The sequence below is a fragment of the Hippopotamus amphibius genome, chromosome 3 (assembly GCF_030028045.1).
Source record: "Hippopotamus amphibius kiboko isolate mHipAmp2 chromosome 3, mHipAmp2.hap2, whole genome shotgun sequence".
Taxonomy (NCBI): Eukaryota; Metazoa; Chordata; class Mammalia; order Artiodactyla; family Hippopotamidae; genus Hippopotamus; species Hippopotamus amphibius.
The window spans coordinates 76,164,632-76,181,871 of NC_080188.1; the positions used below are offsets into that span (position 1 = coordinate 76,164,632).

Here is a 17,240-nt window from a genome sequence, read left to right on the forward strand (position 1 = left end):
TCTAATCACCCATTAAATTTTATGCACATACCATTTTGACAAATAAAATTTACAAATGCTTTGAAAAAGTTTAGGAAATAATGGACGACCAAAACCCAAACAAAAATGATAGCTGAAGAACTTGAAAAGTGTATAAATTCACAAAAGCAAAGGGAATAGGACAGGTTAAGAAGAAGCAAAGTGCATTGCTAATATCTCTGAAACTGAAAGCACCAGGTAGTTCTGAAGGTAGGGGTGCCAACTTAGCTTAAAAATAAGCAAACAGGAAAGCTAGCTGAAGTCCATATAAGGAGTAGTCTGATGCCAAGATTCTCACCCATCCCCAGTTAAGTAGGCAGGTGACCGTCCCTTCCCTACTCCTACAGCATCTACAAACTTTACAGTGACCCCAAGCTCCCTTCACCTTGCTCAGCTACAAGGATGCTGACTCCCAGGCAGATCACCCTGAAGCTCCTGCCACATCCCACCTCCTATCCCCTGCCCCATGCCTCCAGGCTGGAGAATGAATTACTATTTTCTGGAAAAAATCAGACAATAAGAAAAAGAGAAAAGCTGAAAAAGAAAAAGTCCATAAGGAAAGAGTTGCACATAGTGTTGTGAGTGTCCCCAATTTAATAAATATTTATTGAATGCCTATTTTGCACTGGGCACTATTCCAGGTGGGTGGAAGATATCAATGAAAATAAAAATAATAACAAATTCTCTGCTCTCATGGAGCCGATATTCTAGTGGGGGAAGACAAAAAATGAACGACAAATATAATAAATAACGTATTATATATTTATAACAGGTAATGTTTATTTATTACCTATTTATAATAGGTAATAAAATGATATGAGGGAAAAAAAAGAGCTATGGGGAAAAAATTGAGCAGGGAAAGAAGGTTCAGAAGTAGCAGGGGCAGGTGTGTGCAGTTATAAATAACGTGGTCAGAATAAGCCTCATGGAGAAGGTGGCATGTGTGCAAAGAGGTGAGGGTACCAGCCTGACCACATTGCTGCAAGGCCTGGTAAGCATCAAACTCTCTCATGAGCACAAACTGCTTGCAAACTGCTAATTTGTGCCTCACTCCTAGGCTATGAGAAAACAGCCAAGGATCTCCATGCGTGTAAAAAAAAGAAAACAAAAACAAAAAACGGAAATTAAACAACCAGGAAAAAAAGGTACCCTCAAGAGACACAGTGAAGGGAGGACAAGAAATTTTAAAACAAAATAAAGAATCATTAATATCCTCAGCAACATAATAGAATGCATCCTTAAAACAAGAATAGAATGCTAGTTTTTAAAAGACCAAGAAAAAAAAGAGGTCTTAGAAATTATATATATATATATATATATATATATATATATATATTACACAAAGTTAAATGAATTGTTTGGAATATGAGAAAAGAAAAGAAAAAGAAAATGAGAAAATCAGTGGCTCAATGCAGGAAGTATCACAGCTAACAAACGTGAATTTAGAAAGAGAGAACAGAGAAAATACAGGAAAAATATGGAGGTGTTCTTCTTATGTAAGAGCACCTCCCAGAACTAAAGGACAGGTGTTTCCACACTTATGGGAACCACTGAGCACTCAGTAAAAAGAAGGAAACACAAACACACACACACACACACACCCCCGGCATAGCCATCATAACATTACTGAACATCAAAGGTACAGAGATTTTAAAAGCCTCTACAGAGAAAAACAGGTCACATGCAAAGCATCAGAACTCAAAAGTGGCATTGTATTTCTCAACATTTACACAGAAAACTATGAGGCAATGGAGAATGTGCTTAGAATTCTGATGAAAAATTATTTCCAAACAAGAATTCCATACCCAGCCAAATCATCTCTCGTGGGTGAGATTAAAATAAAGTTTTCAGTCATGCAAGGTTTCAACATTTTTACCTCCCATGTGGAGGATGCATTTCACCAAAAGAGGAAGTAAATCAAGAAGGATGAAGACCTGGGATCCAGGGAAAAAGGAATCTACCAAAAAAGAAGTGAAGGAAATTCCCAAGATGATGTTGAAGGGATGTCTTAAGAAGATATGTTAGTCCAAGTCCTCCAAACAGACACCAAGACATGAACAGATCTGTAAGAAACTTATTAAAGGAAACATCTGTGAAAGAAAGTAGGGAGGGAGCTAGGAGAGGCTGGAAGAGCCGTCAGCCAGCCATGCAGGTCTGGGGGCAGGAGAAGGAGACAGGGGAAGGAGGGAGGGGTGAATGTGTTAGACTGCAGTGCAGTTTTAGGGAAAGCTTGGCAAAACTGACAAGAAGCCATTAAGCCACGGTTGCCTGTCAGAAGACTCCAGAGTCCCCAAGAATGAGCCTTTGTTAGAACCCCTGCTGTGCTCACTCACTGGCTGGGGGCACAGATGTGATGGATACCAGGGAGCAGTAGCTGGGGCCATCAGTCAGTTACTCCCTGCGGTCGGAGATCTGAGAGGAACATTCTCAAGGGCACCTGGGGTGGCTCTGTGATGCGCCCACTAGGCTAACCTAAACTACATTTCCCAGAATTCCCTTCCTGACATATTTCCAGTTAGGTGAGACAGAAGAGATATTTTCATGCAAGATTTCAAGGGCAGAAGTGAAGCAGCAACCATTGTGTTTTGAGGTGGGTGATTCTACGAATTTTTGAAGATCCCTAAACTAGTTAAAACACAAGTTATCACTATCTGCGGGCACACTCTACTGTCACGGGGCAGCAAGCAGGCCTTCAGCTGCTCCACCTTCCCATGGATCCTCTGGCAGCTTCTCTGACTGCCAGGCCAGGTGTGTCTGCCTCAAGACAAAGGGTATCAGCTGCTTCCGAAGGACACTGGCATCACAAAGTGGGAGGCAGTGAGAACTGATGTGGATCCCAGTTGCTCAAGTTGGTGCTCCTGGGTTCCAGCTTGCCCTTGCTCTTCACCACTTCACACCCATCTTCACTTCTGACTTCCTGTCCTGTGGGCGGCAACCCCTACCTGTGTAAGGCAAAATCCTTGAAACAATCTCTTATTATATACCAGCCCCTATGCATACAGACAGACAGATACACACACACACACACACACACACACACACACACACACTAGTGCTCTGCTACTCTGAATGAGCTTTCACTGACGCACGGACAGAGTAGCTGGGCTGAAGGTCCAGGAGGGATGTTTCCACGAAAAAATGTGAAAATGAAAGAGTATGTATGACTGTTTCCAGAGGTTTCTGATAGACCTGTCAGAGAATTTAGGGATATATCTGTAACTGATAACATTTTTTAAATTCAGGGAAAAAAGCAATCATTAATTCTAGGAAAATAAAATTACGCCTGAAAAGGAAATTTAAAGCATGACTCAGGTATAAAAAGAATACTTATGCGGTCATGACAGTGAAAACATGTATAATGATTTAGCAAATAGCCTGAAAAACTAAACTAGGAAGATGAAGAGAAGTATATGAGAGAAGAAAAAGGATAACAGGGCTAAATCCTGATATTTCATAGTAGGACATCATTAGATCATGTCTTTATAGATATGTACACACGTTTATGTAGAATTGCATGTATCTATTACAGCTATCCATGCACATATACCAATAGAAATATGAGAGCAAATACCAAAAAGAACCCCCAAAATGGCTAAAATAAATAAAAATAAGAGAATTGCTCCCGAGGAATAGGATGGGGATGTGGGATAGAGAAAGAAGTGCTGTTGTTGTAAGTGCTGTTGCGGTCCTTTCAGACTTTTTTCACCTATGTACATATTTTACTGCAGCAAAAATACACTTAAACTTAAAAAATTAAACTGAAAAAGTTAAACTTATAATAATTTAAAGTTAGTATAAATGAAAATTAAAGAATAAGACTCATCAAGTTGGCAAAAAAAAAATATGAAGGACAGAGAGAAATCTGACAATACCAAGTCTAAACCAGAGTTCAAAAGCAGGCACTAATCTATTGCTTAGGAACGCATGCAAAGGTGGTAAAACTATTTTTTGAGAAACTAATGAAATTATCATAAAAGGTTAGGATAGTGGTTACCTATAAAAGGTACGGAAAGGACTGTGATAGGAAAAGGAAGAGGTGTACATCCAGCTCTGGGATACACATAAAGTTCTATTTCTTACATTAGATAGGTTATATACACACATAAACTATACGTGTGCTTTATGCATTTTGGGGAGGAGGCAGTGCTAAGTACACAACAGAAACAACTGCAGCAACACCAGCACACACTTGCAGGACTCCCCCTGCCATGTACGAGCCTTAGCTTTTTCCCAGTCTTTAATGTAAATAATGATTTGCTACTAAATGAGCTCTAAAATAAAAAAATGCATATTTACATTTTACATTAACTTATCTTTTATCCTAGAACAAAAACGAGAAACAGAATTTGTATGCATGGTAGATATGATAAAACCCTATGTAAACACTTACAAATTTAGACTTTTCACACACATGAGCAATTTTTAAGGTACAGCATATTTAAAACATGTCATTCTATCACAATAAATTTTAATAGTAAATAAATACTCAGAACAAGGAAAGGTTAAAGATAGCCTTTCAGTACATACGACAGAATTACATCTAAAGATACGGGCTGTTTGATGGCCTACTGCTGGATTACAAACCACTGGAAAAGAGATGGGGGAAGCAGCAATTTAAGATACCAAAGGTTCACTATAAAATACTTTTTATATAAATCATTTAACCACTAAGTGAATAACTGCTTATTTTAAAATCCGATTGAAGCAGAAGGATACAGAGAGACCCAATTACCTTTTAAAAAATAGTTCAGAGAAATACAAATATAGTATGTTCTCATGTGGAATGTTAAAATGCCAAACTCATTGAAATAGGAAGTACAATGGTGATTGCCAGGGGCTGGGGGTGAAGGAACTGGGGAGGTGCTGGCTAAAGAAAACTGATTTCCAGCTAGAAAATGAATAACTTCTGGGAATCTAATGTCCAGCATGGCGATGAGAGTTAACAATACTGTGTTATATACTTAAAAGTTGTAATTATGTGAGGGGATGGAGGTGTTAACTAACTGTATTGTGGTAATCATTCCCCTATATATACGTGTACGTATGTGTATATCAAATCATCACATTGTACACCTTAAACTTACATATATGTCAATACTACCTAAATAAAGCAGGAAATAAATAATAAATAAGTATACAAATAAATAAGAAAAAAAGATGTTTAGTATCTCAGTGAAGCCTTCAGAAGGTCTTTTCACAATCAAGCTGCCTTCAAAAGGACTGTTAAAAAGCTAACTCAGACAAGACCTATAAGAAGCAGGTGATAAACTCAACAAATACTTTTTGATTGAGAGACATGTAAAGACTTTTACTGCAAGGATAACACAATTCTATGGAGGTAATGACTAAAAAGTAGACTTCTGACTGCAATAGAATCCTAAATACACTTTAAGGAGATACAGAGCTCTGAAAGGAATGGAAAGCAAGGTAATGGGAATTATTTATTTAGGAGTGGATGAAAGAGACATCCATTAATTAAGGGTGACTCCATTCAAGTTTTCTGGCTTTGTGATTTTTTTTCCCTCTTCTAGGAGATCAATAACAGTTAACAGCAACTAACATGTCTGGAGCACTTACTCTCTGCCAGGCATTGTTTTAAGAGTTTTACAGGTACTGAGTCATTCCAGCCTTGCAAAAGCCCTATGAGGTACACTATTTTCATCTTCATTTTATACACAAGATATCTGAGGCCCAGAGAAACGAACTTTCCAAGGTTCAGAGTTAAGTGGCAGAACAGGAACAAACCCCAGCAGATGATTCCAAAGCCCATGCTCTTGGATCTTTATCCACCCAGAGATATGAATGTATACCCAGTAGCTATGTATAGCTGAAACTCCCAATTTCGTAAGATTCTATAGAAAAGCATATTAGCACATGCTTTTACAGCCCATGAAAACATGACCAGTTTTCAAGGCTTTTGCTCCTTTCAGCTACCATTTGGTGAGGTGCCACCATGTGCCAGGCACTTAACTGACATTTGTTTTAATCATCCCAACACCACAGCCCTAGCTTATAGCTGAGGAACCTGAAGTTCATAGAGAGGTTATGTAATTTGCCGAGGGTCGCCTAGCTGGTGAAGGATGAAGTCAACACTTGAAAGTAATTTCCCTGCCCAAACTCTGAACATCACAGAAGTAATAAAGTAGTCTTGGAGTACGTCTCTCTGGAATAAAAAATAAGGCAAAAATGAGTACTCTGAGATGAGTACAAGTGAATAAATATTTGCAATTCAAGTATAATCCTACATGTGCTTTAAAGAGATGTGGGACTCTGAAGGGGATTGGGAGGAAAAGAAGAAAGTAACTCAACTGTGTGAAAGTCCCACAATACTCATTTTTTCCTATTAGTTACAGTGCCTAGAAGTAAAGCATGACGTTGGGAACAAATGAAGTTCTTGTTACAGGTCTAGGCTGAAGTGAAAACCCAACACACACCTCCAGTTATACTGAAAATTAAAATGCTAATATCTCTAGCATTCTCAATAAAAGGTTTTCAAAACAACTGAAGTTGTCCCCCACACACTTTGCTTGCAAGATCTGTGATTTCCATTGGTTCCATAATTCATATATAATTCTGTTATAAACAGATGCTGTTTACAAAAGTACAAAAAGTACAAAAAAGAACCACCTTATAATTTACTTTCAAAAGTGTTTATCCAAATCTAGAACATCTGTCTAGAATAGTTAAGATGGATTATACAAAAAGAATATTATGGAGTAAGAAGCAATGAATTTCATTTTACATGAATTTGAAAAGCACTGAACTAACTTTACTGCTTATTGCTTAGATATGAAGTTTGACTTCACCTTGGTGTGCATTACTATCATTTTAAGAAAAATGTTAGCTTGTTTCCTAAAACTGTAATCAGTGACAACTGAGTAGAAAAAGCAAAGACATTTCTGTTCTATTCACAAGCACCAACAAACAGCCCAGTGGGGAGATGGCAGTGTGCCAGACTGCCCTGTGAGCAATTAGGCTTCGTGGCAATCAGGAGACTCAGGCATCTTAGGCCCTTAGAAAACTAGCATGTTAAGGACTTTGTGCTTTTACTCCCCTTTCCTGGAGGCATGTGTGAGATGTATCTTCTTTAGATGACAATCTCTTCCATCTATAGGACGGAAAGAAAGGTTAAGAGAATGAATAAGAAGCAAATTGAGGAGAACATGTGAGAGATTAGCAAGCATTACTGTTTACTGGACCTATTGACTAAATGTGATAACCGATCTCAGAATAATTAAAATGTTCATACAATTACTATAAAATGTAAAAGTGCATTTTAACTGATGAAGAAACTCAGGGTAAAATTCAGAGGCAAACCAATCTGAAATTATCTCTCAATGAAAAACAGCTGAAATAGATAAAAATTCAGTTTCAGCCAGAGCATATATATTTACTCCTTTACTAACTTCTGCGTGGAAAGTTTCTAAGAAAAAAAAGCAAATGACATCGAATGATTCGGATAAACCTTATGGGAGACTGTGGGCATCAATTTCCATTTTACCAAATTTAAACCCGAAATTCCGTATTATCTGGTAAATGCTTTCTCTTTTTGATATTTTATGAGTTTGAGTGAAAGGTTGAGGCTGTCAACACAATGGGATTACATTTTGTAAATTTGCTGTCTATGTCTAATAAGATACCCAGCAGCCTAATAAGAATAAAAATGAAGTGAATAAGAATTAAAAGTGAAAAAATTAATCTAAGGATCCATAAACATACTTTCTAATACATTCCTTGATTAGAGTTACTCTGTGGGGTCAGTTCAAAAATTTTACTAATTCAATATTGTTAAGAAGTCACTGCATTTAAGTATCTGAATTTCAAATATCTGAATCTGTCCTGAAGTACAGGACAAATTTATGATATTTTTATATTCACCTAGCCAAGATACACTTTACTTAATAAGTAAAATAGATTTTAAAGGGAAAAAGTCAATATTTAAATCAATCCTTCATATATGTCTTCAACAAAAGCTCATTATTTCTCCCCTCTAATACTTTATGATTTCATTTAAAGTTTTGCATTATTTTATAGCATATAAATATACAAGCCTTTTCTCTACTTCTAGATGTGCCAGTAACAATCATGTAATACACATCCATGACAACTTAGCCTATAAACAGAATTCCTCACAAATTTAAAATATAAGGACCAACCAATGTTTCACTACACTCAGAAAACACAGAGTCTTTATTCTGAGAGGAACTTTCAGTAAAAAAATGATGTGTGAACAGCAGACACTGATGTTCACACAAGCATACTGCAGACAACCCAGCAGGCGGTTTTCTGTTTTTTTTGGATTATGCTCTGGAGGTGCTGGCACAATGGAATTTCAATACCATAATTGCTTATTTCTCTGTGTATCTTTAAAATAACAGGTAAAAAAAAATCAACTACGAAAAAAACAAAATGTTTTTCATTCTTCTTTTCAAAGGATGTAATTTATAACCATTACACAAATAGAGAAGAAGCACAAAAGGGGGGAAAAGAGAAATAAAGTAATGTTCCAAAGGTTCAGTTTACAAGGACCTCACACTAAGTTTTTTTTTTTTTCTCTGCAACTCTTACTAGAAACAGTATTATTTGCTAAAAATGCACTAGCTGCCAAGAGCCATGGTCCATCTAAAGCAAAATGCTTAAGATGGAAATAGAGTGTTAAGACACAAAAAAGGGCAAGATTCAGTATACAAATTTCTGTAAAATCTATTTAAAAAAAGAATAAGATGAAGTTTTGATTTTGATATTTTCTGCCTTAAAAATAATTGCAGTGCTAGATCAAATACTAAAATATATAGCACTGTATTAAAACAATAAGATGTAATCAAATTCCAAACTTTCTAATTAAACCTTTTTTTTTTTTGTAAGTTATTGGGAATTCAACACTAGTCTTGGTTCACATGATAGAACAATGGGAAAATTTTCCGAGTGGTTGAACACTAACCCTGACAAGTGTGGAGAGCCAACTACAATACATTATATGGTAGCATAACCTGCCACCCACGTTGCTGAGAGAACAGCTTTCAAACACATGCACTGAGCTGTAAAACCACAAAATCCCTTATTACACATTGTCTTTCTTACTCTAGGTGAAATATACCATCAATTCTTTCCATTATAAATCTTTTTTTATTACTATTTTTGAAGCCCATTTAACAATTTGACTGTCTTTCTCTTACAATGTAAAAGATGTCTTTTTTAAAAAGGAAAATGAATCAGGAATGTTATCACCCTTCTACAGTATTACAATGTAGTTTGATATCTGCTGCACAATTTCTCAGAGCTGATTTTGGAAATCCACATTACCCAAAATGAGTTTTAAGCTGAAGTTTTTTTTTTTTCCTTTAAAGACCAAGACCTGATATTTCTTCACTAAGTTTCTTAAAGCATTTGAAAACACTTGTATTCTTTAAGAAAGACTGACACATTGCTTTGGGGGTTCTCTAATAAAATACATGGTCTTCATCATTACACCCCCACCCCCACCCCCAAGGAAAAAGAGAGAGAGACAAAGAGAGAAAACCAAATCATCAAAATCTGTCATGGAACGAGTGTTCTCTCTCATTCTGTCTCTTCCCAACATTCCTCCCCTCCCCCACTCTGACACAAATCCAAACCTGTACCAAAAAACAAACAAATAAACAAAAACAGAAAGCTATTTTAGAACCAAGGATATAATGGTGCCCTAGATAATATCTATCTTATATTGGAAAACATGAATATAAAGCAAGACCGTAGGATGGCAAACATGCTTCATCCTCATTTACAGCACTGTGCTTTGTCAATGATGTGTTCTTACTGTTCAGAAAAGAACTCACTATAATAATGACTATCAAATCTGTACAAAACAGCTAAAGAAATAGAACAAGAAGAGTGAAAAAAAAACAACTTAAAGACACTACTTTTACAGAAATTCAAAGACACTGCTTTTTAGAGATTCAAGATGGTTACAATCATTCTAAAACTGTCTCTCTCTAACATTTTGCCTGATTAATTTCCCTCCCAAATTCTCCCTCCTATCCTTTACATCCCCCACCTCCCCAACTCCCACCCACCATGACCCACCTCCACCCACAATCTGCTAACTGAATCACAGCATTCCAGGACAGTTACAGGACATAACAGTTTCTTCTGGGGTTTTCATTTCCTATGTTGTTGGCAAAAAGAATTTTATTTGTAAGTGTTTCTATTATACTGACAAAGTCAATTAGTCCCGTGAACTATTGGTCTTTCTGCCTGATAGCTAGGTGGATTATTTAAGTGCAACCATTCATAACCTATAAGTGAATGCAGCCAATTAACCTCAGACACATGACAATACTGGTATCTAATGGGATTTTAAGTTTATCTTAATAACATGCCATAGTAATGTCATTTTCCCCAAATTGGTGGTTTATTATCTTATCTCTACATTATTATCTCTACATTTGCCTTAAATTGAATTGATTTATAAATTATGATATACAAATTACATAGAGTAATTTATACTTTATGGAAGTTAATCTTAAAAATGTTGCAGCTTTTTTTTTTTTGGCTCTGTTGAGTCTTCGTTGCGTGCAGGCTTTCTCTAGTTATAGCGAGCGGGGACTACTCTTCGTTGTGGTGCACGGGCTCTAGAGTGCAGTCTCAGCAGTTGTGGTGTATGGGCTTAGTTGCTCCATGGCATGTGGGATCTTCCTGGACCAGGGATCGAACCCGTGTCCCCTGCATTGACAGGGGGATTCTTAACCACTGTGCCACCAGGGAAGCCCCAAAAATGTTGAAGCTTTTTAAAAACAATAATCAGCTATTATGTCTATGTTAGCTTATATGGTTCATACAACAAAATAAAGAATACGAGAACTTTTAATATGCAATATTCATCACTCTTATCAAGATTTCTCCCAAGGTGCAGAAATCACTACTACTCCCCCAGAAGCTACTGTGGAAATTAATTTGTATTTTACTTCAAATATTCAAAAGATCTTTAATTGTCAAATATTTATTCTTCAAAAACACAAAAGAGAATTTGCATTAATTGAGTGTTTGTTATCTGACAGGCAATATGATAAGTACCTTGAAAACTTTATTTTACTTAATTGTCTCAGGAATCCAAATGAAAAAGCACCGTTATCTATGCGTGAGGAACCTAGGAAGTGGCAAAATTGAGATATGAAACCAGACCTGTTTAGTTTGCCAAAGTGTGGTCTTTCAACATCACTCAGCCTAAAAAATATGAGATAATCCCCCATCATCTCACAGTATCATCTTGTAATAACTGGACCATAGAGCACTGCCAAGCTTTAAAACTATCCTGTAAAACAATGATGCACAGTTATCACTGAGCAACAACTAGAAAAAGATGAATGAATGAATATGGATGTCTGATATCCATATGATTATATCAATATTGAAATTTTATTAACAGTAAGATAATACTCCAGTTTTTTTCATTTCAATTCCAACCCAAATGCACTCTCACACATATGAATGTACATGTGATCTGTCACACACAGGCCTGGACCCATGTATCAACTATTCGTGCACACACACTCATCCAAACTGTCACACACAATACGCCCAGTTTCTAAGCCAAAAGTATTATCTGTTATGCTGGGCCACAAAGAAGTGAAAAAGCTGTCAATATCACGTATTGAGGTATCACTTTCTTTGCAAAAGTAGGATTTTTAAAATAAGTCTTAAGTTTTAAATAAGTTTTTCACAGTAATTTTTAAACCATCTGATCTAGTGAATCAACTTATATGTTCTAGCAAAAATTGTATTGTGATTACCTCTGTTTTTGCTTTATGAATTTCAAATAGAAGCAATTCATTCAATTGTTAGGCCAATCTGCCCTAAAAGCAAAAGCCTACCAAGAGGAGCACGCTCTGTGCATTTCCAAAAGTCAAATATTAAAACTACTCTTAATTCTCTGTTCTGGGAGCCTTCAGATTGGCTAGAGTGACTCTCAGGACTTCATTCACTGCTTAGTGGAAATGCTTGTAAAAATATTTGTGCAATCAGGATAGACAGAGCTTTTTTGAAAATACTGCTTTGGCTAAAAATCGTGGCAGTTAAGATGTACATAAATAACTTTTTTTAAATGACCATTTATATTCCCCTACTCTATAAGTTTATTACTATAAATATTATATTAATTCAAAAGAATACATCCTCCAGAGAAAGTACAAGGACTGAGAAGTAGAATTCAGTCATCAATATTAAGTGAGCTTTGCTTATTTTTTAAATAATCAAAATAAATCTCATAAGTGCAAAACATCTCAAGAACAGAGTACAAACCTGAAGGAAGTATCCACATTAGTGAGTTGTTACCTTAGTAAAGAAAGATCCAATATTTTGACACAATGGCTCAACATGTGATCCAACAGATTTTATGCTAACTGGATCATAACCAAAAGATTAAAAGTGCTACACTATTTCCCTTACAAAAGTCACAAAATAATGCCACTGGTGCTGTAGTTTCAAAGGATTAAATCTGTATGTTTAATCTAATGCCAACGGAAATTTCATTAAGCTTTAAAAAAAAAAAACTAGAAAACCTGCATGGGATGTATGCTCTATCCAACTGTGGACAATTAATACTGAAATGCCAAATATCAACATTAAATTTTTAAAAAGCCAACCCTTCATGTTTCGATCTGGCAGTGAGGAATTGAATTCAAGACAAGGTATCTATTCTCCATTCCTAGCACACGCCTTAATAAAGATAAGACACATTTATCTAGTACTTTCCAACCTTGTACAATCTTGTATGAGTAAGGATAAAGCAAGCAGCCGCTACAAAACTTAAGGAAAAAAGGAGGATGGAAGGACATAAATTTATATTGACTGAAAAACTTACTAATAAGTATTTGATACATTGCAGATGTTTTTACACAGCTTATCTCATTTAATCTTCATGACCACCCAAACACGAGAAGTACTGTGATTCTCCTTTTTTTAAGTAAATAAACAGAGGCTCCAAAAGGACAGATAAAATGCCCTATATTATAAAGTAAAGAAGTAATAATAGTACCGAGATTTCAGCTTTGATCTGACAGACTCTGAAACCTACGATTAAAGCAGCATGTGGCAAAGACAATCTAGAAACATGTTCCTTCCCCTGGCTTAAGTCTCATCCTTCTGTCCCACTTTCAATACAATACTTAAAACCCAGACTGCAGATTATGAAACAGACTGGGTTTTTGCCCCTGTAAGCCAAGGTTAGAGAACTCAGCGTTCAATGGCAGTTACGATATGACTCTGGGGGAATAACAGCAAGTTTCAAATGACTACAACTTCAGGTTAAATGGAGTTCAGTGAGTCATGGTAATTTCATGCTACTGACAGTCTTGATCAACAAAAAATTTTCAAATTTGAATTCCATATTTGTCTCTTTGACAGTTCTCACTCAACATAAGGCAACTCTTCATTCAAAATAAGTATTTTAAAGCCAGGAACATCTCGCAATGCCTTTCACTGTTCTTCCACAGAGAAATGATAAAAATTTTAAATGAATACAGCTGACGTTTAACAACCAGATTTTACCAACTAGCTAAGAATAATTTTGACTTGATTTCTATCTTTTTTATTATCTTAACTGTGACGCATCTACCTAAATACTATGGTTGAAGAGTGAAGGCAGGCAGAGAGTTTTTTTCATTCATCAGTGTGTTCTTACTCCCTCAAGTGCCTTCCTTATCATACTTAATTAACCTGAGCTCATCACCATCAGGCCAGGAATAAGAGGCAGGTTGTGAGTCTCCTAGATTCTCCTAAAGTAAATTACATTCCCTTTGGTCATTGTCTCCTCTAAGATCACATGCTTACACCAGAAAGTGGGGCTGCCAGGGCACAATCAGTTTAAGAACTAATCTGCCTAGGACGCTTTTCTTTAGTAAAGCTAAAACAGATGCCCCTCCACTATCTTTAAAATAAATACAAGGGCCACTGCAGAAAAAAAAAAATTGCGCAAATATTAACTGAGCACCTACGTGCCAGGTACTTACGCATGAGGGTGATTAAGACAGATATTGTTCCTGTGCTAGTGCAAGCTATCAAAGATTTGTGGCAGCTGATAAGAAATATGGCATAAAATTATTAAATAAATGGCAGAAGGGTAAGACTAGGGCACAGAAATATACCCAGAATTGTTATTAAGTAGGTCACAGATTTGGGTCCACGGTTCCTGGCAGTTAAAGCAAAGTGAGCATCTATTGGTTCTGACAGTACAGAGGTTCTACTTAGAAACAGATTAGATTCCAAAGAGCTATCATTAAGTCCATTTAATCACATGTGCAAATTTTTAACTACAGGAGCAACTGCTAATACCACCTATTGGTAGCTAACAGAGCTGACATACTTCTCCCTTGACCCACTGCCCCCTTACAACAGGCAGGTTTTCATATTGATCAAAGTTCTTAGTTGAAAGTTCTTGAACAGAAGAATTTGTGTGTGTGTACGTGTGTGTGTGCGCGCACATAATACAAACCAAAATGCTTTTCCTGCATTCAGATCCGAAGGCAATTTTTACTCTGGATCTATATAAAAAAGGCCACTTTGTGATACAGTAGACTACATTCTCAACAATATTCCCAACAGAATTACAACAGTAAATTTCATAATTTATGTGTCTCAGAGTAAGCCTATCGCTTAATATTAAAGAGAAATTCTATAAGAGCAATTTTATAAAATAATGTAGCTGAAGTATAATATTTATAATAGCTAAAGAACATGAGTGTCTTCAAGCAATTCCCAATTTAAAAAAAGGAAATTCAACTCTTGGAATATTAGTCTGAAGATCTAAAAGTAAGCTTTTGAGACTACTGGCATCACAGTCATTTTTTACACAGCTTTTGTGTGTAACACCTCTTTACTATAATTCCTAAAACATAGGAAAAGAAAGCTTTCAGCTTAAGTTTTGAGGGTTTTAGCAATTATATCTAAAATGAGTATAATACTTAGTGGACAGTGAAAGTGGATGTAACCTTTTTTTTTAAAAGGGCTATTCATTTTTCTCATGAATCTCAAAGAAAGTGCAATAAGGGGAATAAGTCAAGGCCACAGTTTTTTATTGTATACAGTTAGTGTGAAAAAAAAAGACACTATGTAAACAACATACATTGATTGGCCAGATTCACTACAATTAAGTAAAATGAGAAAAAAAGCAAACACAGGATCTCTAAGGATGATATACTCTCCCTGAAAAACTTAATTTACTCTAAGGACACTATCTCCCATTAAAAAAATCACAGAGAACCTTTTCCTCAACTTCAGAGGCATTTACCAAATCTGAATACTTAGGTTAATACAAAACTGAAATTCAGTACATTAAAGAATATAAGATTATTTTAACTGGGATTCTTTAAAAATTAGAGTAAAAACACTATTTAGTCTAAACATTTTACAAAGTTATAATCTATGTATTCTCAAAGCTGCTTTCTAAATACAGATAAGTGGATATACTAATATAATATACTAAAATAGAATTTTAGTAACTACTGGCTATAAGTCTGTTATAATTACTTTATAGATTTCTATTATAAAATTAGATATGTTTTCCTACAGAAAAACAGGGTACTTATTATTATGAAATCTCATTTGCTTATTTAGCAAGTATGTTATTTCAGGGAAGAAGTAAGGAAAATTGAAGTTGTCAGTTTGTTATAGTTATTATTTTATATTAGCTCAACGTGCAAGTTAAACCCTAAGAAAACTTGCTTACCTTCAGTGGTTGGGAGATAGAGAGCATATTACATATTTTCTTTTCTTTTGTTTTAATAAAGACTATTTTTTAATGCAGTTTTTGATTCACAGCAAAATGGAGAGGAATGTATAGAGATTTCCCATATACCCCCTGTCCCCACACATGCATGGCCTCTCCCACTATTAATATATGCCACCAGACTGGTACATTTGTTACCAAGGGTAAACCTACACTGACACTTCATAATCATCCGAAATCCAAAGTTTAAGGTTCACTCTCAATGTTGTACATTCTATGGATTTGGATAAATGTACAATGACACGTATCCATCATTATAGTATCATACAGGGTATTTTCACTGCTCTAAAAATTCTCTCTGCTCCATCTATTCATCTTCCCACCACACCCAACTCCTGGCAATCCCTAATCTTCTCACTGTCTCCATAGTTCTGCCTTTTCTATTTCTAGAACACCACATAGTTAAAATTATTATACAGTATGTAGCCTTTTAAGATTGGCTTCTTTCTCTTAGGAATATGCATTTAAGGTTCCTCCATGTTTTTTCATGGCTTGAGAGTTCATTTCTTATTAACACTGAATAACATTCCATTGCCTAGATGTACTACAGTTTATCTATCCATTTACCTACTGAGGTAAGTCTTGGTTGCTTCCAGGTTTTGGCAACTGTGAATAAAACTGCTATAAACATCCGTGTGCAGGATTTTGTGTGGATATAAGTTTTCAACTCCTCTGAGTAAATATCAAAGCACAAGACTGCTGGATCATATGGTAAGAGTATGTTTAGTTTTGTAGGAAACGACCAAACTGCCTTCCAAAGTGGCTGCACTGTATTGCATTCCCACCAGCAATGAATGAGAGTTCCTGTTGCTCCACATCCTCACAAGCACAGGGTACTGTAAGTGTTCCGGATTTTTGCCATTCTAATAAAATGTTCAGTGGTAGCGCCTTTTAATTTACATTTCTCTGATGACATATTATGTGGAGCATGTTTTCACATGCTTATGTGCCATCTGTGTATCTCCTTTGGTGAGGTCTCTGTTAAGATCTTTGGCCTATTTTTTTAATCAGGTTGTTAGTTTTCTTATTTTTTTTAAAAGTTCTTTGTATATTTTGGATAACAGTCCTTTATGAGAGGTGCTTTTTGCAAATATTTTCTCCCAGTCTGTGGCTCATCTTCTCATTCTCTTGGTATTTTATATTTCAGTCTGAGGTATCTGTCACTATGTGATAATTTTGCTCATTTAGTGGCAAAGAATAGGAGCCTACAGATTATATAAGACCCAGAATAAGAACGTACAGTCTTCATTATCAAAAATAAGCAACAGTAAATTTACACAGCTACTTAGGAAACACCATGTTAATTTAGAACAAGATAAAAGACTTCAGACAATAAAAATTGTTAGCTAACATCTAAACAATTTCCCTACTACTGTTTCAAAGTTATGGTATCACTCAGTCTGACTCTAGATCTTTTTGTCTTATCAGAAGTACCTTGGGGTCTCCTCTGTCTAGTCCTCTG

The 17,240-nt window shown here is 35.8% G+C and overlaps 1 protein-coding gene across 3 annotated transcripts in view; it reads right to left on the reverse strand.

Annotated features, from left to right (window-relative positions):
• ANAPC10 (anaphase promoting complex subunit 10) overlaps positions 1-17,240 on the reverse strand; it is a 78,627-nt gene that overhangs the window by 18,579 nt on the left and 42,808 nt on the right. The window contains exon 6 of one of the 3 annotated variants that reach the window (XM_057725945.1): positions 6,523-7,126. The exons of the other annotated variants lie outside the window; for them this stretch is intronic. Coding sequence (XP_057581928.1) covers positions 7,065-7,126 — 62 coding nt within the window. The 3' untranslated portion in view covers positions 6,523-7,064. Of the gene's footprint in view, positions 1-6,522; positions 7,127-17,240 lie in introns of those variants that run through there. 3 annotated transcript variants of the gene reach the window in all.